Source organism: Melozone crissalis, unplaced genomic scaffold (assembly GCF_028551555.1).
Source record: "Melozone crissalis strain CALT ecotype California unplaced genomic scaffold, PUWL_Pcris_2 ptg000018l_1, whole genome shotgun sequence".
NCBI lineage: Eukaryota > Metazoa > Chordata > Aves > Passeriformes > Passerellidae > Melozone > Melozone crissalis.
The window spans coordinates 35,232,719-35,255,266 of record NW_026535796.1 but is presented as its reverse complement, the minus strand read 5'-3'; the positions used below and the strand labels follow the sequence as shown (position 1 = coordinate 35,255,266).

Here is a 22,548-nt window from a genome sequence, read left to right as displayed (position 1 = left end):
TTCAAAGTCACTGGTTCCCAGCACAGCCTGTACTTAACCCCCCATTTCTTACTTACAGATCATGTTTGCACAATGTGATGCTGAAACACAGCTCATTTAAAGGGGTTCTACTTACCAAGTCATCTAGCTCACACTGTAGGGCTCTCCTCCCAGTATCCCTGGTCATTTTGCCACTTATTTTGAAACATACAGACTTTATGAACAGCAATTTCATATTGATAGCAAGCTGATGAAAATGGTGACTGGCATAAATCATAGTGTGTGCCTTCCTCTGTAACTTCCTCTGAAATACTTTAAGCAGCATTGATCCACTGTTGATGATTCTTTTGTACTTGGAAATGCCAGCCACTTCCCAACCCCAGAGGCACACCTCTTCAAGTGTTGCACATTCTTTAATCAAAACATCATCATAAGCAGAAGATAGAGGTAATGGTGTGGTGATGCATTCCTCCCATACAGCATCAAATAATACTCCACAGCAAAGAAAGGAGAAGAAATGTCAAAGTAGGAGGGATAAAACAAATTTTTCACTGAGACTGGTATAACAGCTGAGCACAGAAACCTTGGCAACTTCTAAAGGGGAAAGAAGGCTCCTGAATCAAGTGGCAATATTGCCAGATATGACAACAACAATGCTGTTACTAAATGAGTGACAGAATTGGGTAGAAGGAATGACAGATGAGTTTTGCTTAGGAAAATAATTGATAAATGGTGGGACAAAGTCTTGTATCTTTATCTTTGTATGAATTGCTCACAAGACACCCGCTATCTCAGAGAGAAGGGGAAGTCATTCACGGAGGTGGTGATAGAGCTGCTGTCATCACAATGTTAGACCAAAAGCTGATTCCCACTGGAGATGATGAGTTCAGGAATAGAGACACTGCACAGGATTGCCCTTACCTTCCTCCAAATCTCCCCAGTCCTAGAAGTTGTAGCAGATTAATTTAGCCTGAAGGAGTAGTTCACCCTTCAGATTAGGAGATGGTAAGGCAGACAAAATGAACTAGAGGACTGCAAGACAGTTACTCTGCTGTATTGTATTCCTGCCTCTTATGGGATGATTTTTTTAATCTCTGATAGGCCATCTTTGTTTCTTTAGTCATTCTACCCTTTTCTTCTCTGTCTTCTCTATTTCTCTCTAGATGAACAGTGCCTGGCTCAGTGAGACTCTTCTGCCTTTGATTCCCTAGATGTGATGTAGCAAAAGCAACTGTTCATTAATAACCGTCTCTGGTTATATATGCTGCTATATATTGCCACTTTAACTCAAATAGTGATTTTCCTATGTAAAGCTCCACCTAGTTCCCATGTATTACAACTCCCTGAGAAGTATTTTTCCACATTCCAAATTTAAATTGTACTTTAAAGAGTGCATCTCTTGATTTGATTTAAAGAACTCCTATGTAACATACGAATGCAAATTCAACATAGACAGCACAACTCCTTTTTAATGCAGGTGTTTTTCTATTTTAAAGCAATATTTTTGCACCACTTTAGGTCTCTTTTCTTCCCTTCACTCCCATGTCCCTGTTCAATGATTTCTAAGCAGCAGGTATCAAAATAAATTTTATTTCGATCCATTTGTTCTATATTTTCTGCTTTTTACTTGGACATATTCAGCTGGATGAACTGTGAAGTTACTGAACTTGTTGGACACTGTGTGAATAGTGCGGGGGAGCGGAATAGGATGGCTGAAGAAATAACCCGGGATATTGTAAAACTACACCTCCCATGACGCCTTGCGGCCTACAGCGCGCCGTGGGGAGGTGAGTGACCTATGGAGACTACAACTCCCAGGGCACATTGCGGCTGCTGCGCATGTGCAGCTGTCGCCGCCTTCCCCCTCCTCGGCGGCCCGCTGCGGAGCCGACGGCCTACGCGGTCAAGATGGCGCTCACCAGGTGGGTCGGGCGGGCCCACCCGGGCCGTGAGGGTGATGCGACGCTCCCGGCCAGCCCGGCGATTCCCCGCCGCGCTGCGGGGCTCCGCCGACGGGAGCGGCCGCGGCTAGGGAGTGCGCTGAGGGGCCGCGGCCTCTCCTGAGCAGTGGGCTCGGCGGCCGGGCCGCGGCCGCAGAGAGTGCAGCGAGGCCCGGCGGGGCCTGGGGAGCCCTGGCGGGAGCGGGTGTTTGGCCCCTGGTCATGGCTCTGCTTCGTTCCTGTGTTCACTGCGGGTGGAAGGAGCTCCTCCGCCTCGCTTGGGTCCGTGGGGTTTGGTCGAGGTTTCCTCACCGTCAGAAAGGGCGAGCGGTCTTTGTTGCGAGTTGTAGTGTCTCTAGCGGGGCGTGGGAGTGCGGTTCCGGTGCCTGCCCCGGAATCCCGAGTTTCTCTGGATGCTTTCTTAGTAAATTCACAAAGGGCTGTGTAAACAAGAAGAATTGAAAAAGGGGAAGTGAAGAATTTGGGGTTCGACTTGCCCTTGGCAGGGGGTGCCAGGCGGTGAGAGGGGAGGTCATTGTCAGATCTGTCTGTGGGTGTTTGCCTTGAGAGGAAGAAAGAGGGAATCGTTGGGGCTAGAGACATAGGAACATAATATTTCTTTGTTATTCATGGTGGTGTAAGGAATACCAGTGATATGTGACATTCCTGTTGGAAAACAGGCATTGCCACTCTTCTGTTCAAGAAAGATGTGAATGTGTGTGAATTTAGCTTTTGTTTTTGTAGGAATCTTTTAGAATGCTGAGAAAGCACACATTGCAACTCCAATCTCAGAAGTTACTAAATCTCAGAAGCTGCTCTCACATTTATGAGTGCAATGCTGAAGTTTCATAAATTGTTTCTTAATCTATAGAGAGTGATTGTCGAGAAAGTATTAACTTAGCAAGGAGTTGACTCAAGCATAGTTGAGTGTCCGTGAGTCAAGTTACTGGAATGAACTTTTTATTTCATTCTCTTTTGGTTGCTGTCCATGGATGTCCAGTTTTTTGCCAGCTCCAACCCAGCTATCCCAAGATCAGCTAGAACTAGAAGAAAGAGCAAGAGCTCAGAGATCCAGGCAGGCTGCTCTGGTCTCATCCAGAAGGGAACCTCCCCCATATGGTTACCGGAAAGGATGGATACCACGAGTGCTAGAGGTAAATATTTGAATTGATACAGTAGTAATGTGTCTGCTAAAGGGGTAAAAAAATTCTGTAGTAGAAATAAACTCTGATCACCTTGAATTGTGCAAAGCCTTACAGTGTACATGATCCAGACTGCTTGGTATATTCTTGTGTTGGGAGAGGTTCTAATCCACCAGCTCCCTTAAAACATTTGATGGTAAACAGGATGTTCTATGTCTACTTCTGTTCAGAGATTGTTGTGTTGCAAGGTGGAAAGATGTTTGTGGTCCTTAGGGTTTACAGTCTGTGAACACAAGGCTCCCCTGGGAAAGACATCCACATTGTTCCTCTGTTAGTGTTTTAAATGCACAGTCTGGATTATAGCTGAACTAAGTGAATGTGTGTGTGTGTGTCAGAGAAGAGAACATTCATGTGTTCTGTTCAAAAAGATAGCTGCTATTGGGGGACACAATTATTACAGTTGGAAGGAAACTTAAAAATTAGTCAAATATTTGTTGTTTAAGTATGTTACTGACTAGAGGGTTTTGGACAATGTTATGTGTTCTAATCCTTGCCAGTTTAATGTAATCTAAACTGGAACTGCTAAAGGTAGAAAGAAAATACAGATGTGATCTGATTACAAAACTGTGTTAGTACAGTGTCTCACTGTAAACCAGGAAAACCTTGCAGTTTGAAGTGATCCTTGACAGTGACTTCTGAGACCTGTTCTGATGAGTCACAGGCCAGTGCTCTTGGAACAAGCATGCTGTTGAGGTTTTACTGCAGTAATTCATGTATGATCCTGCATTGCTTCCAAACACCCTAATTTCATCAGCTTGTAACACCATTGCCCTCATTTATGTTCAGTGCCATTTTTGTAAGTCCAGCCCTGTTCTGTGGTGATCCAGGTACTTCAAGTAGGGGTTCTAGTGGTTCATTGAAAGGAAACATTCTTATGTGGGTTCAGCATTTAGTCATATGCTGCATATGTATGATATCAAAAATTATACTTTAATTATACCCAGTGTAGGTTTACCTTCCTACACCATTGAGTAATAAAGTTCATGTTTTAGTGCTCATTCTTTCTTAATGTTAATAAAGAAATTTTTAAGAAGCCAGGTGCTGAAGGTTTGCAAAGACTTTCCTGCACCCCTTGACCACAAATTAATACACATCCCAAAAAGCCTGTAAAGGGCTCCTTTCTGCTTCATAAACAAGTGCAAATTGCAGTAAATGCTTTCAAAGCATAACCTTTGTCCAGTGACCCTGGACTACCATTGCTGGAAAATACAAAACCTGTTGTTATGACATTAAGAGTTACCAAAAAAAAAAATTAAAAATTGAAGAATGACTGAATTTGGTTCTGGCTAATACCTTAACAACTAATTGTTGAATGTAGGACAAGCAGTGGAAACTTCAGATAACGGGAACTGTGTTTCAGGGAGCATTTGCAGATGGGATAAGCACACTGTCCTTGTTTGGAAGTGTTCTGCTTGGTCATTTCCAGTCTCGGTCCAGTCTGTCACAGTGGTGGTAACTACTTGGTCACATGATGAGCATGGAGGGAGATTGATCTGCTCAAGACACCCATTCTTATTTTTTGATCTGTTTTGTTACCAGACTCCACATAAGCCATGCCATTGCCACAGAGAAAGGAACAGATGCTCATGCTGCTTTAAGCAAATGCTTCCTCCGAGGTGTTGCATTTGAAACTAACCTGAAGTTGTTTATGAATGGTACCACTGCATCCTCTGTGCTACTGAGCCAGGATGATCTGCTTTAAAAAGCCTTTTGTTTATTAAATGCTTTTTATTTTGTTTATTAAATGCTTTTACACCAATACATTGTAGGAGAGAGGAATAAACCATAAGAATATTGGACTGTTGGGTGCTGGTCCAATTTTCAGTGTCTTTATACATCATAGTAAGGGAATGTTTGACACATGTAGCACTGTAAAGCTATGAGCTACAGGCTTTGAAAAGAATGGAATTTTTTTATCTTCTTCATTATGGTGTGAAAAACAACAAATAACCAGTAGAAGTCTTCATAAAAATGCTGCTCTTGTAATTTTAGTATCCACAGTTGCTTCATTTCAGAAGGTCAATTTTTGAAGTTCTAATTAATAACTGACATGAGAATTAAATACTTAATTTTGTATTGTCTGTAGCATAGTATTGCCTGCACATTCTAGTCAGTAATATCTGTTCCTACTTTGAAAATAATTACTGCAACATATCTCTCCATTTCAGTGTCTTTTAATAACTGTGAGTTCTCTCATTAATTGCTTTCTCACCAGTGAAAGAATAATGTTACTGGAGCATTCTTACCAAGTTATTTGTTGTTGAAATCAATCTGCGTTTCCATTCTATTTTGCATTTTTTTGTCTTTTGGAAATTCACTATTTTTTTTTTCTGTAGGATTTTGGAGATGGGGGTGCTTTCCCAGAAATTCACGTGGCCCAATATCCATTGGATATGGGCCGAAAGAAGAAAATGTCCAATGCCTTGGCTGTTCAGGTGGATGCAGAAGGAAAGATAAAATACGATGCAATCGCTCGACAAGGACAGTCAAAGGACAAGGTAACATTTCTTCCAATATGTCAGCTGGTGTATGTACTTGGAAAAGTTGTATGTACACATTGCATATCCTTGAACTCATTGGTCTGGCATTAGCCACATGGATTGTGTCCTCTTTTCTTATTTCAGAATTAAAATAATGTCAGACAGAAATTGTGATCTTCTCTGTAAGGTAATTAAAAGATAAGGCAAAAATGGGGAAAATCTCTACACAGAATTTACTTGATGGCTTAGCAGTTTTCATTTTCCAGTGAAGGCAAGAAACTGAAAACAATTCTGCAGCCTCATTTTAGCATGTAGAGAGAGGGAGCAAAAGATGGACAGAAAACACAGGTCAGTCTTCAGAATACTGCACCTTGTGTTTTACTGATCCAACATTTGACACTTCTGGTTGTTTTTAGTGATTTTGGTGCTCTGTTTTTGCTATTGTTATTTAGTTGCAGCAGAAAGTATTGCCAGTGGTTATACTACAAAACTTTTGTGCTGAATTCAGAGATAGCAAGATTCTTACAGAGTTTTTTAGGGGAAACTTCAACTTCCTGTGTCCAGTACCTTTCTAAAACCAAGAGGTAACACTTGAGGTCCTAAATAGTTTTGAGGAGATCAAGTACTTGGGTCTCAAAGTTTACTTTAAGGAGTATTTACACCTGCCTTTCCAAGTGTAACCAAGTGGGCTCTGTGGATTCTCTAAAGCGGGTGTTGGGGGCTGGAAAACTGCTGAGGCCTGCTGTAGTGTGTGACCAGCTGCTTCTTCCAGCAAGCATCTTCTGTAAAGAAAGTCTAAACAGTGTTTAGACTGTGGTCAACTTAGTGGCCTCATCTGGACTCATTCCAACAGGTCAAGGTTGTCGTTGTGTTGGGGGCCTCAGAACTGGATGCATCACACCAGCTCAGGTCTCGCCAGAGCAAAGTAGAGGGGCAGAATCACCTCCCTCAATCTGCTGGCCATGCTGCTTTAGATGTAGCTCAGGATAAAATTGACTTTCTGTGCTACAACAGCTATTAGGAACAATTTCACTGGAAACAGCAGAACTACTATTGCTTGTTTTGATTTCCTTTGCAGGAGAAAGTATTGCCAGATATGTCATAGGGAGTGGTTCTTCAGTGATCTCTGTTGAGTTGAATAATATGGGATATTTTCTCTTAAGAGCTTCTGATAGTACAGTGTCAGTAGGATTAGATGCAGAAGTTTCATTTTCCAGAGAGCTGCAGCCATAATTCAGTATTTCTTCAATCTTAATACTTAGGGCTAAAAGAAACAGATACTTAGCAGCCTGCCAGAAATGAGATGAAGTTTATGAACCTATTCTAGGAGCTACTTGTTTGGTCTGAGTTAGAAAGCAAATTTTGTTCTTGCTGCAGCTTATGGATTTTTTGAAGTTGAATTTAGTATTCTGCTTTCTGTGTAGAGGCAGCAGTTCCATCACCCAGCCCCTATCTCGAGATGACTTGTCAGCAGTTTCTGCTGTTGCAGTGCTTCATCTCCCTTGCATCTGTTCCCTTAGGTACTTTAAAAATAGTGGCTTCAGAGTGTTTTCCTTGAAAAATACTGACATCAATGGGATACTCTGACAATCTTCCTGTTTGAGGTTGGCAGAAAGTCTGCTAGACATGAAATGTTGGATAACATTGACAGGCCTGGATGCATGACCTCATGGATCTGCAGATGGAGTTCCATCTGCTTGTCTAAATTAAGGATTTCTAGCCTAGCTGTGTGGTTGGTTCTTGTGCTGCTGTCAATTCTTTCAATACTTTCTATACTTACATTACTAAAAGCCAGGCTAAAATAATGCATTAATAGTGATATATTGTGATGAGACTGGAGCTGTTCCTTTATTAGGAAAATAAGAACATATAATTGCATCCTGTGTTTTTATGAAGATAGAAGAAAGAGTATGGAAATCAAGGAATGGAACTGTTAGGTCCTTTACTTTTTTCCAGCAAAAATAACTTTATATGCTCTAGTTTGATTTCTTCTTCATGGCCTAAGGCTGTGGCTTATTTATTAAAGGAGAAAAAAAAAACCAATCATGAAGCTTACTTACAGGTTTTATTCCCAAGGTTGTAAATTCAATCAAAACATTTACAAGAGAGTAGTTCCATCGTTGAAGGAAGTCCTGTCAGAGGTATGGGACAGGTCAAGAGAAGATTAATCTAACTCAAAAAATCAAAAGTGTTACTTACTTGCGACTTATTTGCCTTTGTGGCAGAGCTTGGTTTGAGAGTTTGTTACCAGTTTGTTTTCTGGTGTGTGTACCAGGCTTACAACCAGGTAATCTTAATGACTTCTTAAATTTTATGTACTTCATATGGAGAAACCATTCTTTGACAAGGAGGGCATTCATGCTGCATTGCTTGATAGTAAATTCTTGATTTACATATATAGGATTGATGAGCACTGTCCAGGGCTGGTTGAGATATATAGAACAAAATATGTTGAGGATTTCTGTGTAGCAAATCAGGACATTTGCATCTATCAAGTGCCTCGTGAGACTCTGAATGTGATTGATGTCTAAACCCTGCCATGTGGCACAGTATCTTAGCTGTTAGGTAATATTATTCTCTTTCTGACTGTAGTGGCATGCAGATTTCTAATTGCTGCCTGTTAAGGCTGCCCCAGCCAGAGAATCATATAATTGTAGCAAAACTTGAGATTTTTCTTTCTGCCTAGAAGGAGATTTTGCTTTTCAGTAGTAATCAGAGTGATTGCTCAGGCTCATGCTTCCTTTCAAATTTTGTAAATTGAAAAATGGTAGTGGATGGGCACAGTACAATATCAAACAATCCCAGTCTCTTCTTTAGCTTAGATGAATGAAATATCTCAACATAATTCATAAAACAAGATAAATGTCTAGAAGAACAACAAAAATAAATGTAAATCCGTTATCTACCTGTTTTTATCACTTCAGAAAAAGACTACAATTAAAACATGCAAGTGTATGAAGTTTTTGGTGGCAAATCTTTGTATTTTCAGAATAGTTTAATCTATGTTATATATTTCTTCCATAATAAAGCTTCTTGCCATTTCCATACAATACTTCAGAGTTTAAATAGTTCACATAGATCATTTGACACCTCAGTGTCAAGTAGTTTTTAGGTCACTCTTGGACCACCACAAGGAGTAGCTTTTTTAATTTTCTTTTTTTTGTCTTTTGGGATGCTCTACAGATCCTTCAGCATACTTTGTTTTTCATATTCTTCTTCAGCAAGACACTTGGACTTACAAGTTAATTACCTTAGAGGAACATTTCTCTTCAAATGTCCTTCATTCAGGATCTGAGAAGCTAGAATATTATTGATACTAATTCAAATGATTAAATTTTAGGAGTGAAGGCTGAGAAGTAGAACATGGCTGTCATGTGGTTAATTAATGCTGAGGCTAAAGGTTAATTTTGTAGTTGGACATGTACTGTATAATGAACTTGAGATAATAGTTCCTGACTTTTAACCCTTTGAACTAAAACTTCCTATTTTATTGGATACATCTGAAGCATTAATGTAATACAATACATTTTTTCCTGAGGCCATCTAATAGTGTTCTTTCCCTGTGTTTAAAATTGGGACTCTGGAGCTGCCAGGAGCTAGCTGCAGGTTGTGTGAAAACTCAAGTACCTGTATAAGGGAAAGTGTCAAGACCAGATTTCTCAAGTATTTATTTTTTCAAGAAATAACAGTAAACATAATGAAATGAAAAAATACAGATTGTGGAAAATACTTGTATCAAATTCTTGAGTTATCCTTGAAAACAGAAATAAAAACATGCAGGATTTTATCAGTTTGGGATCCTTAAAAAAGGAAAATACTAGGAATGGGAAGCAGGAAACTGCTGTCTAATGCCAGTTCTGAGAGCAACTTATACAATTATATTTATCAGATTGCTTTGTTTCTTCAGTTACTCCATCTGTAAAATGGGGTCCAGAGTATACGTGTAAACAGGTCTTCTAATTGAACAATATGTAATCCTAATGCATTTATAGCTGTATATTCATTTTAATTACCCAGAGTATAGCCTAAGCCTGAAACATTTCCTTTGATAAATGTACATTTATTCTTGTTCACCAGCACTAGTAGAATCTGATGTCTTCCAGGTCATTTACAGCAAGTACACAGATCTTGTGCCAAAAGAGGTCATGAATGTGGATGATCCTGAACTGCAGAGACCAGATGAGGAGGCAATTAGAGAGGTATTGTATGCACTGATATGCCTAGCTAGCAGGAGTATGCTTTATGTCTTGTAATGGGATGACATGAACACTGTGGGTTTTTTTCTTCAGATAACAGAGAAGACAAGAGCAGCCTTGGAGAAATCAGTCTCCCAAAAAGTTGCAGCAGCCATGCCGGTTCGAGCTGCTGACAAGCTAGCTCCTGCACAGTACATTCGGTATGTAGTGCTGGTGTTGCTGTAGGATGGTGTGATATGCACAATGGATTAAAATTGGCACATTTGTTGAATTTCTGAGAGCAGAAATTTCTCTTGAATTCTATTCTTCTGTAAGGAATATGAAACTGGCTTCTGTATTTTGAATTAACCCACTAATGATCACCTAGTTTGAAGTGTGTAGAAATATGTCTTTAACATGAGTTATGGCACTCTGGAGGTGTTATTGTTTTAGCAGAAAACCACAGATTTGCCAGGAATCACTATTAATGATGCTGCCCTGAAAGCAAAGTATTTACTGCAAGTTTCAAGTCCACAACAAGACATGTAACAAAGTTCTTCCTTCACAGAAAATGAGTAGTTGGAAGCAATGGAATTATGGGGAGGCTGATACTTACGATGATTTTCTGTTTCAAACACAGAAAAATTTCATGGCAGGGTTACACTTGGCTTGAAGTTAATTCTGAAAAAAGGTATGAAGAGGTTCTTAATGAACAGTAAGAAAACACCAGGGCTTCACAGACATAGGTAGGGAGTATTGTGACAAGCTGTGTGTACTGTACTTGTTTTTCTTCTGTTTCAGAGTCTAGGTTGAAACAGGAGAATATAGCCCTGAAGAAAAGTTACATTCTGTCTGGTGTAACTGAGTCTGCACTCAGTGCAGTGTCATCTGTGCAGTTACCTGCTGCTGACATTGATAGTGGGGTAGTCTTAAACTGTTGTGGATAAAATGAAACCACAGCTAGAGCAGTGAACAGAGTGAAAATGGAGGTGGGAAAGGAATATCTGGCTGTGTGCAGAGAGCTGAGCACTTTGTTTTGTTCAGGTACACACCATCTCAGCAAGGAGTTGCATTCAACTCTGGAGCAAAACAGAGAGTTATTCGGATGGTGGAAATGCAGAAGGACCCTATGGAGCCTCCAAGATTCAAGTAAGTATTCATGGCTTGTTCAGGGCAAATAGAAGATTCTGAAGTGTATTTCTGTGCAGCATGCTGCCTGTAATTGTAATTGTTTTCTTAATTGCTCAGAATTAACAAGAAGATTCCACGAGGACCACCATCTCCTCCAGCACCTGTAATGCACTCTCCAAGTAGAAAGGTATGAAATGCCATAGCTGTTCTCACTTTTGAATGCTTAGGTGGGTCCACAAATTCTTGTACAATCTAGTTCATTTCTGTGTACCTTCTCATTACTGACCTTCTGATGTGAAGTGATAAACTTGGTGCCCAGTGCAGTCTTTTTGTTTGTTATTTTCTTTTTTTCATTTGGACAGTTCTTAAAGTAGCTGTCTTTTCATTTATCTTGTCAAAGGTTGAGTAGATGTCTCATATATTTTATGCAGGGATGCATTGCTGAATTTGTTCATGGCATGAATGAGTTGACCAAGGCTTAGCCTAGTACGCTTATGTTGCCTTTAGACAACACTGTTAAGCTAATCCTTAATAACATTGACTTGTGTCATTAAGGATTAGCTCCTTCTGAGAGATGAGTGTAGTGGTGGTTCATCAGTTTGGTACAACTTGAATAGCTGCTAAATATGTGGATGTTAACAAGCTGGCTGTGAGTTACAGCCTGTGTGATGAAGGCTTAAGAGGATGCTGAAGAGCTGTCAGGACTTTATTCAGTGCTGGCAAAGATACAGTGTAAAAATCGATCCCATGGCAGAGGGTTTGGAACCAGCTGATCTCTAAGGTCCATTCCAATCAAACCATTCCTTGAGTCTGTAATCTTACTGCTGCTAAGAGGAGCTGGGGTTTTGTTGTGGAGTTCTGAACTTTCTACTCTAACTCATTTCAATAGCTTCATAGCTGCCTTTGAGAAAGAAAACAGTATTTCCTTTTACTATAAATCTGAAGATGACTTAACTTATTCTCTTATATCAGATGACTGTGAAGGAGCAGCAAGAGTGGAAAATTCCTCCATGCATTTCAAACTGGAAAAATGCAAAGGTAATTAATTTGTCATAAATTTATTTTTCTAATTCTGTATCCTGATGGGAAACTTAAGTGAATGATTTAAGCTTGAATAATACTGCTGTTAAACATCTACAGTTAGGCAAACCAGCTGCTTCCAGCATGGACAGCACATGATGATACAGTTCATTTTTCTTCAGTTTGTCGTATAAAGGTTGTCCAATTGAGAGTATAGAACTGAGGGTGAATATGTTACTTCATGCCAGAGATTATAAATTTTGAAAGGAAAAATTTATATTAGTTAAAATCCCCATAATAGTGCAGTCCAAAGTCAAAATCTCTCAAGGTCACAAAGTAAAGCCATCTAAACTGAAAAACAACAGACTGTGAGAGACCCAAGGATGTTTCTTTTTAATATTGCAGTCCATATTTCTGGGAAGTTTTCCTTGTTGCATTCTTTCATTAATTAATTCTTATCACTGGTCAGCTAGCTATTTTTGTTCCTTGTTTGAGTAGGTATGTCCTGTCCCTTTGATTTTTATCAGTTATTAAGTTTATGTTCCTAGAGAGGGGAGAATTTATTTGCTGCAGTAACTAGTCTGATCATTCTGAAATATACTAAACTGTTGTCCTGAGACAGCCTCTTCAAATGGAGGAAGGAAAAGCTATATGTTTGGATGTCACTTTTTTTTCTACCCCAACACAGCTGTCTAACTGGGACTGATGCTAATTAGGAGATCAAATTTTAGGCTACAGATGCTAAAACCAAAGCAAAAATTTTGTAGAGCTCACTAAAAAAATCTTTAAATATAATCTATAAATAATTTTGAGTTTTAGCTTTGGAAAACGAAATTGGTGTTTAGTGTGTCTTACTTTTGCTGGCTGCCTTGTCCCTTACTTTCTCATTTTGAATCAGCTAATTCCTTAACAGGTATGAAAACAGTTTAGGTAAAACAATTTTTAAGCAAAAAATTGTAAAACAGCTTAGAGAGTGGAGAAGCTATTGTCTGTAATTCTTAACACTAAGCAAAAAGTGGACCTTATCACTTGAAAACTGTCTTTTGTCCTAAGATGAACTTTGAAGGGAAGCTGTGATTGGGATTTGGTGGGCGGGTGGAATTGGAGTGAAGCTTTGTATTTATTTCCTGGCAAGAATTTGAAGTACATATGAAAAGGAGATCCATTGAGGCATAATAATGATGGGCTGTGAATTTTGTATGTGTTTTTGTTTTCTTACCCAATGAATATAATAATGCTTGTTGTTACAAATACTGTTTCTGTGATTAACTGCCTCTCTGTTCCCCCTGCAGGGTTACACCATTCCATTGGATAAGCGTCTGGCTGCAGATGGCAGAGGATTGCAGACCGTTCATATTAATGAAAACTTTGCCAAACTTGCTGAGGCCCTCTATATTGCTGACAGAAAGGTCAGGTAGTTTTTCACACTGTTTTGTTCCATATAGTTTTACCATCTTTGTATGTTAATTTCCTTCAGAAAATCAGCTGTGAATAGGCTTTAGCGTTTTGATTTGTCCTGCTTCTTTGCTAACTTAAGGCCTTATCCCCACTATCTCTGAATCATGGGCTCAGCATGGGTTCAGTTATTGGAAGTCATGGGTCTTGTCTCCCAGCTCTAACTGCTGTGGCTGATGGGCTTTAAGCTTCCTGATTTTGGCTTCATTTCTGTCCTGTTTACTGGCTAACTGTGACAGATCTGTGTGTGTCCCAGGTGCTATGCTTTCTGTATTTTTAACCGTGTCTCTCTTGTGCAGGCTCGGGAGGCAGTAGAGATGCGTGCCCAGGTGGAGAGGAAGATGGCTCAGAAAGAAAAGGAGAAACATGAGGAGAAGCTCAGAGAAATGGCTCAGAAAGCCAGGGAGAGAAGAGCAGGGATCAAAACCCATGTTGAAAAAGGTACTGTTCTTTGTCATTAAGACACTAATGGCTTTTTTAGTATTCATAAGTGTGGGTTTGGAGTAATAATTTGAGAACTTGAAATATCTAAATGTAGGTGAAATGTCTAAGTATGACATCAGTTCATGTCTTTATTGGTTAATTCACTGCCTGGTTTGATGGGATGCAGGTTTGAACCTCACATCAGTATGTTGGTGTATATAGGTTTAGGACACTGAGAATTTTGAAGTTAATAATGCATCAGTGCAAGTGATGGCTTTCATGGACAGTTCTAAACTAATATTTTTAAGCTTATTACAAATGAAGGGCAGATTTTTCTAGAAGAACTAAACCATCTTTAAGTTATCAAAGGTAATATTGCAGTGCAATATTCTCGCTCTTGCACTGTTGTAACTGATCTTGCAGAGCTGCAATTTTGTTGGCTAGTAGGCCCCAAAAAACCCCACAGCCAACCTAACTAAATTGTCTCCATTGTGCTAAGTCTTCCATTCTGATGGAAATTACACTTCAAAGATCAAGATTACGAACTTCAGAGAGCAGTTACAATCTCTTCCGAAGATGGAGGGATATGGTCATATAATGGCAAATCCTGCTGCTGGGATGTACTAACCTCTTACCAAAAGGCTGGGAGCTGGCCAGCTGGGGAGCCACTCTGTTGGAAAGGGCCCAGGAGTTGTAGTGGACAATATGCTGAATATAAGCCAGCAGTGTGCAGATGCAGCTTTGTATTTCCTTAGCAGTAATGCTAAGGGCATACAAAGCTGCATCTGCAGTAGTGTAACCAGTAAGTCAAGGGAAGTAATAATTTCCTTTTAGTGGTGACCTGTTAGACATCATCTGGAGTACCTTGTGCAGTTATGGGCCTCCAGGTACAAGAAAGACATTGATAAATGGGAGTCAGTTCAGTGAAAGGGCATCAGAATGGTCATGGAGCTTGAGTAACTGCCTGTTCAGGAGATGCTGACAGAATAAGGCTTGTTCTGCTAGGAGATGATGTGCCATTGGGGCCAGATAATGGGAAGGTTACCCAGCAGATCATATCACAGTGATCCCTAAAAGATTATCAGAGGGCTTCACCAAGTTGCACAGTGGAAGAATGAGACAGTGGTCAAGAGTTGAAGCAGGAGGTTTCAGCTGTGTGTCAGGAGAAAGATTTTCATCATGAGGACAAACAGCAATGGAACAGGTCGCCTAGGAAATCTGTCAGTCTCTATCCTTGCAGGTTTTCCTCACCTGAGTGGGAAAAACCCCTGACCAACCTGGTTTGAATTCAGCATTGATAGCAGGTTTTGAATTAGACTCTCTTCCAACCTGAGTGTGTCAGGTTGCATCACATAATGTTGCATCACATAATGTTCTTCAAAACATTTAAATCCCTGCATGTTTCAATGATACTTTTATGCTTAGAGTTATGATACAATGATCTGTAAATGTTTTAGGATATTAATTCCTAGACAGACAATTATTCTAAGCTCTTGAAAGATAGAAGAACATAGTTGTTAGGATGTCTGCTTTGATTTACCAAGAACAGTCACTTGCTTGGGGCATAAGAAAGCCGTGGTGTTCATGTGTTCAGTTTATTTCAAGTGGAACATTTTAAATAGTGCTAAGGGTCACTACTCTTCTGTAAAATAATACTGTGCCAATGTCTGTGGCATAATTAATTCAAACCTCAAATATTTGTCTATAATGAGCAATCTTTACTTGTTCAGAGGATGGAGAAGCTAGAGAAAGAGATGAAATCAGACATGACAGGCGCAAAGAGAGGCAGCATGACAGAAATCTTTCCCGGGCAGCCCCTGATAAAAGGTGAGTCACAAAAAAAAGCTGCTTTATTCCTGTACTGGCACTGGCTTCCCCACTAGGGAACCTATTACTGACCTTCCCTTTTTTTGATATAAGTGCCTGAGTTGTATTTATCTTGTGGAGATAGTGACTGGTATGAAGCACAGTTTGTTCATTATATGAAAAGGCATTACTGTGTTAAAATACTGTAGTACTTTCTTCAAAATGTGGAATTTTCCACATGAATGGGAAAGAGGGGTGTGCTGTGTTGGTTTTGGGCGGGTTTTTCTTCAGTGGGACTTCAGGTTTAATGTTTTATGTTCAGGATTAATTAACATGTTGAGAGCAAAGATTGAAACCTGAATCTTCTAATTTTGGTGAGATTAGAGTTATCAATAGTGGCTTTGTTTCTTGAAGCTGTTCATTTTGAGTAAGCTTAGATTTATGGAGGTAGGCTGGAGTATCTTATTAGCTAAAGTCACTGAGATTTTTGAGTGCAAATGGTTTCTGGATGCTTAAAATCTCTAGTATGTTGAAATTGGATTGCTCGGCCTTTCCAGAATATAACTACACTAATTCTTGCAAAAAATAAATATGACATTTTAGACCAAGTCAGCTTGATGTAAATTGCAGATAATGGAAAGCAAATTTAAATGTCATGCCCAGCTGAACATAATTTTTCCAAATGTTTCCTTTGCCAGGAGACAAATTTTAAATGTTACCTAGTAAGGAAGAACAACAGTCAAAATCTGGCTCCTGAGGCAAATTGTTAGCAGGGAATACAGGATCGGGTTGCAATTGAGTGTGTCAACAAGTATGGTTTACTGGCCTCATAAAACTTTCCATTTTTTAATTCAGGTCAAAGCTGCAAAGAAATGAGAACAGAGATATCAGTGAAGTTATTGCCCTGGGGGTACCAAACCCCAGGCCATCCAATGAAATCCAATATGACCAGAGGCTGTTCAACCAGAGCAAGGTAAAATACCTTTTCTTTTCATAGAAAGCTGTGTAGCTTTCAATGAGAACATGCTCATCATTCCTTTGTGGGTACAGACAGAATACTAAAGAGAGGCTGTTCTCATGGTTGTTGTGGATACATTCAGAAAAAAATTCTTTACATAACTGCTTAGAAAACTATTGATTTCCTTTATCAAGAGCCTAGGCAAAAAAAATTAAATGTATAGCTGCAGTAAAGTGTTTTTGTTGTGATTTTTCTCCCCACTGGGGAGTGGGGAGAAGAACTCTTTTGCCTTCAAGCTGCAGTGACCTCATTTTCTTCTCTTGTACAAATGTACTGACTGAATAGGAAATCTCCTTTCAGAGAGGACCAAGTAAATACTTTTTATTCCCATTACTGCTTGTGTTGATACTTCTGAAGATACAGAGTTAACAGCAACATTTATTTTCCCTGAATTTTATACTATTCAGAGATGACAAAATAGATTGGGCTTCAGCAAATCCCTCAATAGACCTGCAGTTTGTCAATCACTCTTCTTCATGTCTCCAGTGAAAGACTTGCAGGCAAGGAGGGAAAGCTGATGAACCAAAAATGAACAAGCAGATACTTACACTTTCAGAGTTTATATAAGCCTCTGTGCGATTTGGATCAGTCAGCTTAAATCATGTTTTGCAGAAATTCTGAATAATACCCATTTCTGTATGGCTGTACTGAGCTATTACAGACAGCTGCACTTGCAGGGCAGACTGAAGTGATCCATTATTCTGAAATGCGGATGGCTTGTGATCCTTCCTGTTGCTATCTGGAAGAGTAGGACTGAGGCCTGTAATGTGATGTTCTCTGGACTTAATCCCAGACCCACTCACATCCTCATCAAGTGCTTGGACTCATTTGAAATCAATTGTAAATCACGCCATGTCATCTTTGTGCAACTGTGTAACATCATCAATGTATTTTGTTGATAAAGTAAGTTAGCTGACATTTTGTCGATTTAACAGAACTTGTGCTGTTCTGCCGTTCCTCACAGGGTATGGATAGTGGCTTTGCTGGAGGAGAGGATGAAATTTATAATGTTTATGACCAGCCTTGGAGAAGTGGCAAGGATATGGCCCAAAACATCTACAGGCCAAGTAAAAATCTGGATAAGGATATGTATGGTGATGATCTAGAGGCTCGAATAAAGACCAACAGGTAAGGAAATAAATTTAAGGAATATTCTTAATTAGTACTTTGAAGATAGTCAACTGAGTATCATCTTCTCCTGCAGGTTTGTTCCTGACAAAGAGTTTTCTAACTCGGATCGTAACACCAGAGGCAGGGGCAGAGACGGACCAGTTCAATTTGAGGAGGATCCTTTTGGTTTGGACAAGTTTCTGGAGGAAGCCAAGCAACACGGTGGCTCTAAACGGCCATCAGACAGCAGCCGCCCTAAGGAACATGAGCACGAGAGCAAGAAGAGGAGGAAGGACTGAATGCCTCTGCTCCTTGAGAGGTAGGGAAATGGACTGCAAGCTTGGACTTCATGCAAAAGGGTTTTTAATATTGAGTGTATAGGAGGATGGCATTGCATCACAGCAGTTCACAACTCTGACCGTGTGGATACATACACACACTAACTCTTCTACATGGGACAGCTACCTGAAGAGAGAGAAGACATGGAGACCACTTGGAAACATTTCATAAGGAAATTAATTATTCTTTAGCAAGTTCTGACTTTGCTGATTCCCCACTGCCCAGCACCTCAGGGTAAGAATGTAGCCTCCTTCCTACAGCTTTAGTTTTTGCAGGTAGCTGAAGCTTTGACTTCATCTGTTAAGAGCTTTCCTGCTGTATATAATGATCATCTTATGCTGTAACAGATGCTGGGGTGTTAATAATTCAGTGTTTTAGTGTGGCTATACAGTTTTTTGAGCAAGGGAGGGGAAACAGCTGGATTCTGTTTTAAAACAAGTACTCATTCATAGTTTCTCAGTAATCTTTATTTTAGTTTCTTTACATTTAGTGAAATAAAGCCTCCTTCCACCACTCACTCACTCTGACTCCTTTGACTGCGTCTTCTACGGATCTGCTGTTTGAGAGCGAGCTGAAAACAATGGAAATTAATTAAATTAGCTAGGCAAGAAAGTTTGTTATTTTTCATTTCTGATCACCCAGAACATGGATACAGGAAGCAGAAGATACATTTATAACCAATTCAGTTTCATAAGCCCCAAGCCAGGGCTTTCCTGACACAAAAGTTGAATATGTATCCATAGCAATTGCTAGTTGTACCAGCAAAATGCATCTTAAAAGCTTGTGCTTTCAACTGGAATTAATAAAAACTGTCTAAAGCTAGCCTAGAAAAATTGGGAAAAGTGCTCATGTAATCTAGAGCAGCCTGCATTTTCTAAGAAATGAAAATAACTACTGCTTACTTTCTGCTTTTTATTTCACTATAAAGGAGCCTCTTAGCATGCACCTCTTGTGAGAATATAGTCTTTGAAGCCTATGCAGTTAAATGCATGTGGCTATCCTTACAGATTCAAGAACAAAAAGCAGCAAAAATTTCCAGGAAATTGCCACTAAATACTATGTTATTTCTAGTACCTAATTTGGTAATTGCAAACAGATAACATCCAATTTCAACACAATTTACGAAGGACCAACCTAATCACAGTTTAAGGAGTCTTAATTTCTGCTCCCATTTTTGTACCAGGTGGAACTTGCAGGTTGGTTCTTCTTGGGAATAGGTACTGAAGTAACCACAAACAGTGATGACTTGGGCAGTAATATGAACCATGGCAAGTGAAATACTTTACCACAATCAAAATACTGCATCACTGAAGTCTATCATCAATTCCTTTTACTATCTCCTAGCATTTAAAGTCTCAAAATGAGAAATTAGATGTCAAAAGGATATTGAAGAATTCTTGTTAATTAATCAAAGGCTTGAACTGATTATGTGTGATACACCAGCCTGCCTGTTGCTCATGGTTTCACTCTCTACTACACCATCTGAGTAGTTTTATCAGCTGCAGCACATGTAAGTGTGTAAGAAAATCCCCTATTTAGGGAACATACCAGATGCTAGGTTCTAATTATTTTGATATGAGAGCTGTTAATAAAATGGCTTTGGGCAGCCATTGACTCACTGTTATTTATTCCTTATCTGTCAATACCACTGCACACTAAATGTTGAGAAAGTGGTGAGATGGCTTTGCTGTGTTTCTGTGCTGGAGTGGAGCTGGAGGATAGAGTTGTCTGGCTCCAGCTGACCAGTCAAGGACAGACACTTTTGGATGTGTAGTGGATGTGTACACTGGCTTGATGCCATACATTAATGCACTGAGATTGCCAAACTGTTTTATTTTTTGTGTTACTAACATTTAAAATCTTAAAGATGGAGAGAACAAGACCCTACACTAAAGCAATTTTAGAGTTGTCTTGAACACATGAAAGCAAGCAGCTGATTTCTCCTGTATGAAATGACAACAGGAGAAAACAAATTTCACTGAAATTCAAAGCTTAGCATCACTTTCTTTATCGTGTTCCCCCTGCCACTCAACATCTGGATCAGATGTTGGAACCCACCTGCAGAAACCTGCATTACAAACTGCAAACTAGTTGCACAGCATATCCCAACCAGTTTTACTGCATTCACATTACTTTAGCATAGCAGGAGTTTTTGGTCTCTTGAGTGTGATCTCTCTGGTATCTCTATGATCTTGACCCCTAACAACTCAAGTTGAGAGGAGAGAATAAACAGAAGTGGTAATGATTTACAAAACATTAAAAGCACACTGAGTGACTAAAATTCTTAACCACACTTCGAAAGAATATAATAGGTAATAAAGGAATTAGCACATTACCTTGGAACCTTCAAGAATGTGGGGGTCCTTCTGTAACACATTCTGAACTTCTTCTGGAGTTGAGAATTTAATCCAGCAATAACGTCTGTGAAAGCCTGTATCTCTGTTCTAATTACCAGGTAAAAAAAAACCAAAATGCAATTACTACAGGAAATATTCACATAGGCTGTTAAAAACTTTCTACAGGTATTGAATTTAAAGATTCAGAAATTGTCAGAGGAACTGGCACACTTGCTGTTTCAGGAGCCTTTTTCACACTAAGACATTTGGTGTCAGTGATAGTGTGAGGGGTCTAGCACAGGCTGTTCTACACGCCTTTCAATTTGAATCTAGCAATAATAACAAAAAATCACGATCTTAAGATACAGTTGAAGCCTAGAATAATGTATAGACAGTAGTTTCTAACTGCAGTATTTATCTACTAATAAGCCAGTCACAACAGAACTGACATTTAAATGGCCACAGTACTTGAACAACATTCAGCAAGATAAAGCAGCTGCTTAAGACACTACAAAAGCAGAGTGCCATTCAGAATGACAAGCACTAACTGCACTGAAAAGAAAAACGTTATTTTTAGAAATAATGTGCCAGTCAGAAAAGACAGTTGTCAATAAACGGGTGATAATGAGGAAAAGCCAAGTGCCTTCTGTCCCCACTCGGATCCCACTCCGAGTTCACAACAGCTCAGCCACTCTCATCATCAGGCATAAGTGGCAGCACTTCCAAACCACCTACAAGGTACTGCCTGGTTTCAGTACCACAGTGATGTCCAAATTAGGCTGTCCTGCACTGGTGATTTTTGTACCTCCGGGTTTTAAGCAGTAATGAAACTCCTCAAGTACTCACTGAATGTGAATGTACACACATGCATCACTTGAACCTGTGATGGAGGTGGGTTTGTGGTAAGCTACCAGACTTCGCAACAAAACAATGCAGTCTGACCTGGGCTTGAGGGAAAACATGATAGGCAGGCACCTAAGCTTCAAGTGTTCAAAACAACCAGCCTGTTTCAAACTTTCTCCATTGCCAAACTAATCCTCAACACAGAGTGAACCCATCAGCTCACTGACTGACGTTCACTACCCACTGAGCTTAATTTAACAGGATTACTTCAAGTGGAGAAACAAGCAGACAGAACCTTTACACTTCAAGCAATGCCTGCAATTTACCTGCAAAGGAACACTTTTTTTGACCGTTCATCTCTAAAAAAATGCACTAGATACTACAATCCCCGATCTATACACTCAGAAGATAAACAGCCTAAACGACAGAGGCACTGGCAGCACCCCGCAGAGGTTATGGGTTTTGTGTTAGCCCTGCACTCTGGACGGGGTCTTAATCCACAGCAGGAAAAGACAACAGGTTCATACCCACATCTTTAGTTTTTGGCCAGTGAGACCAGGCACACAAAAACTTTATTCTCTGTCTGAAGAATGTCAACACGATAATAGAGAAGCTCAAAGCACTTAGATTAATTATTCAGAAATGGCAGCATCAACAGGATGCTGAAGGATGTACTTTGTAAAGCTCTTTGAAAGCCAACGGAAACCACTAAGCTTCAATAAGGCCGAGCACTGGCAGACAAGTAGTGGCACTCCTGGAATAAGGAGCTAAGGATAGAGAGCCCTGAAAACCTCACTAGAGTTCAAGATGAGGGGTCCAGACTGCAGGTCCAAGGAAGCGGGGGAGCTGCTTCGGGGCAAGGCCTCAGCCGCAGGAGCAGCCGGCGGCTCTTCCCCGCTTCGCCGAGAACACACGAAGTGCGGCCCGGAGGACGCGCGGGTACTCACGAAAGGCAGCTGGCACCTCTGCACCGACCCGAACTGGGAGAAGTACTCCTTCAGCTCCTCTGTGGGAAAACGCACCAGGTTACCCGGGCCCGGCGCCTCCGCGCAGCCGCGCCGCCCTGGCCCACCCCGGCCTGTGCCGGCACACGCGGCGAGGCCGCCCAACCCCGCCAGCCCCAGCAGCGGCGAGGGATGGGAGGGGGGCGCATACTCACTGCTCGACACCGTCCAGGGAATCTCAGCCACGAAGATATCGAAGAGCCGCCGGGAGCGGCGCCCGACCGCCCGCACCGCGCTGGCCGCCGCCATGTCGGGACTGCGGTGAGAGGGAGGGACGGAGAGAGGGA

General features: G+C 40.4%; 2 protein-coding genes across 2 annotated transcripts; one reads left to right on the top strand and one right to left on the bottom strand.

Annotated features, from left to right (window-relative positions):
• Nucleotides 1-1,818: 1,818 nt before the first annotated feature.
• On the top strand, nt 1,819-18,591 carry SNW1 (SNW domain containing 1). Its single transcript, XM_054275263.1, has 14 exons — nt 1,819-1,901; nt 2,920-3,073; nt 5,458-5,619; nt 9,705-9,800; nt 9,891-9,997; nt 10,821-10,925; nt 11,025-11,094; nt 11,880-11,945; nt 13,220-13,336; nt 13,682-13,823; nt 15,536-15,632; nt 16,467-16,584; nt 17,594-17,757; nt 17,834-18,591. The coding sequence occupies exons 1-14, from the start codon at nt 1,819-1,821 to the stop codon at nt 18,036-18,038; spliced, it is 1,686 nt and encodes a 561-aa protein (XP_054131238.1). The 3' UTR covers nt 18,039-18,591.
• Nucleotides 18,565-22,510, bottom strand: SLIRP (SRA stem-loop interacting RNA binding protein). The gene is made up of 4 exons (XM_054275265.1): nt 22,417-22,510; nt 22,205-22,263; nt 20,415-20,522; nt 18,565-18,649 (listed from the first exon to the last, which is right to left on the bottom strand). Exons 1-4 carry the CDS (start codon nt 22,508-22,510, stop codon nt 18,593-18,595), a joined length of 318 nt encoding a protein of 105 aa, XP_054131240.1. The 3' UTR covers nt 18,565-18,592.
• Between the last annotated feature and the right edge of the window lie 38 nt (nt 22,511-22,548).

Coding starts and splice junctions, on each gene's coding strand:
- SLIRP (XM_054275265.1), bottom strand. CDS start 22,510: ATGGCGGCGGCCAGCGCGGTGCGGGCGGTCGGGCGCCGCTCCCGGCGG. Junction 20,523..22,204: donor AGAGGTGCCAGCTGCCTTTC/GTGAGTACCCGC, acceptor CCTGGTAATTAG/AACAGAGATACAGGCTTTCA. Junction 18,650..20,414: donor ACATTCTTGAAGGTTCCAAG/GTAATGTGCTAA, acceptor CATTGTTTTCAG/CTCGCTCTCAAACAGCAGAT.
- SNW1 (XM_054275263.1), top strand. CDS start 1,819: ATGTGCAGCTGTCGCCGCCTTCCCCCTCCTCGGCGGCCCGCTGCGGAG. Junction 9,801..9,890: donor ATGAGGAGGCAATTAGAGAG/GTATTGTATGCA, acceptor TTTTTTCTTCAG/ATAACAGAGAAGACAAGAGC. Junction 15,633..16,466: donor CGGGCAGCCCCTGATAAAAG/GTGAGTCACAAA, acceptor TTTTTAATTCAG/GTCAAAGCTGCAAAGAAATG.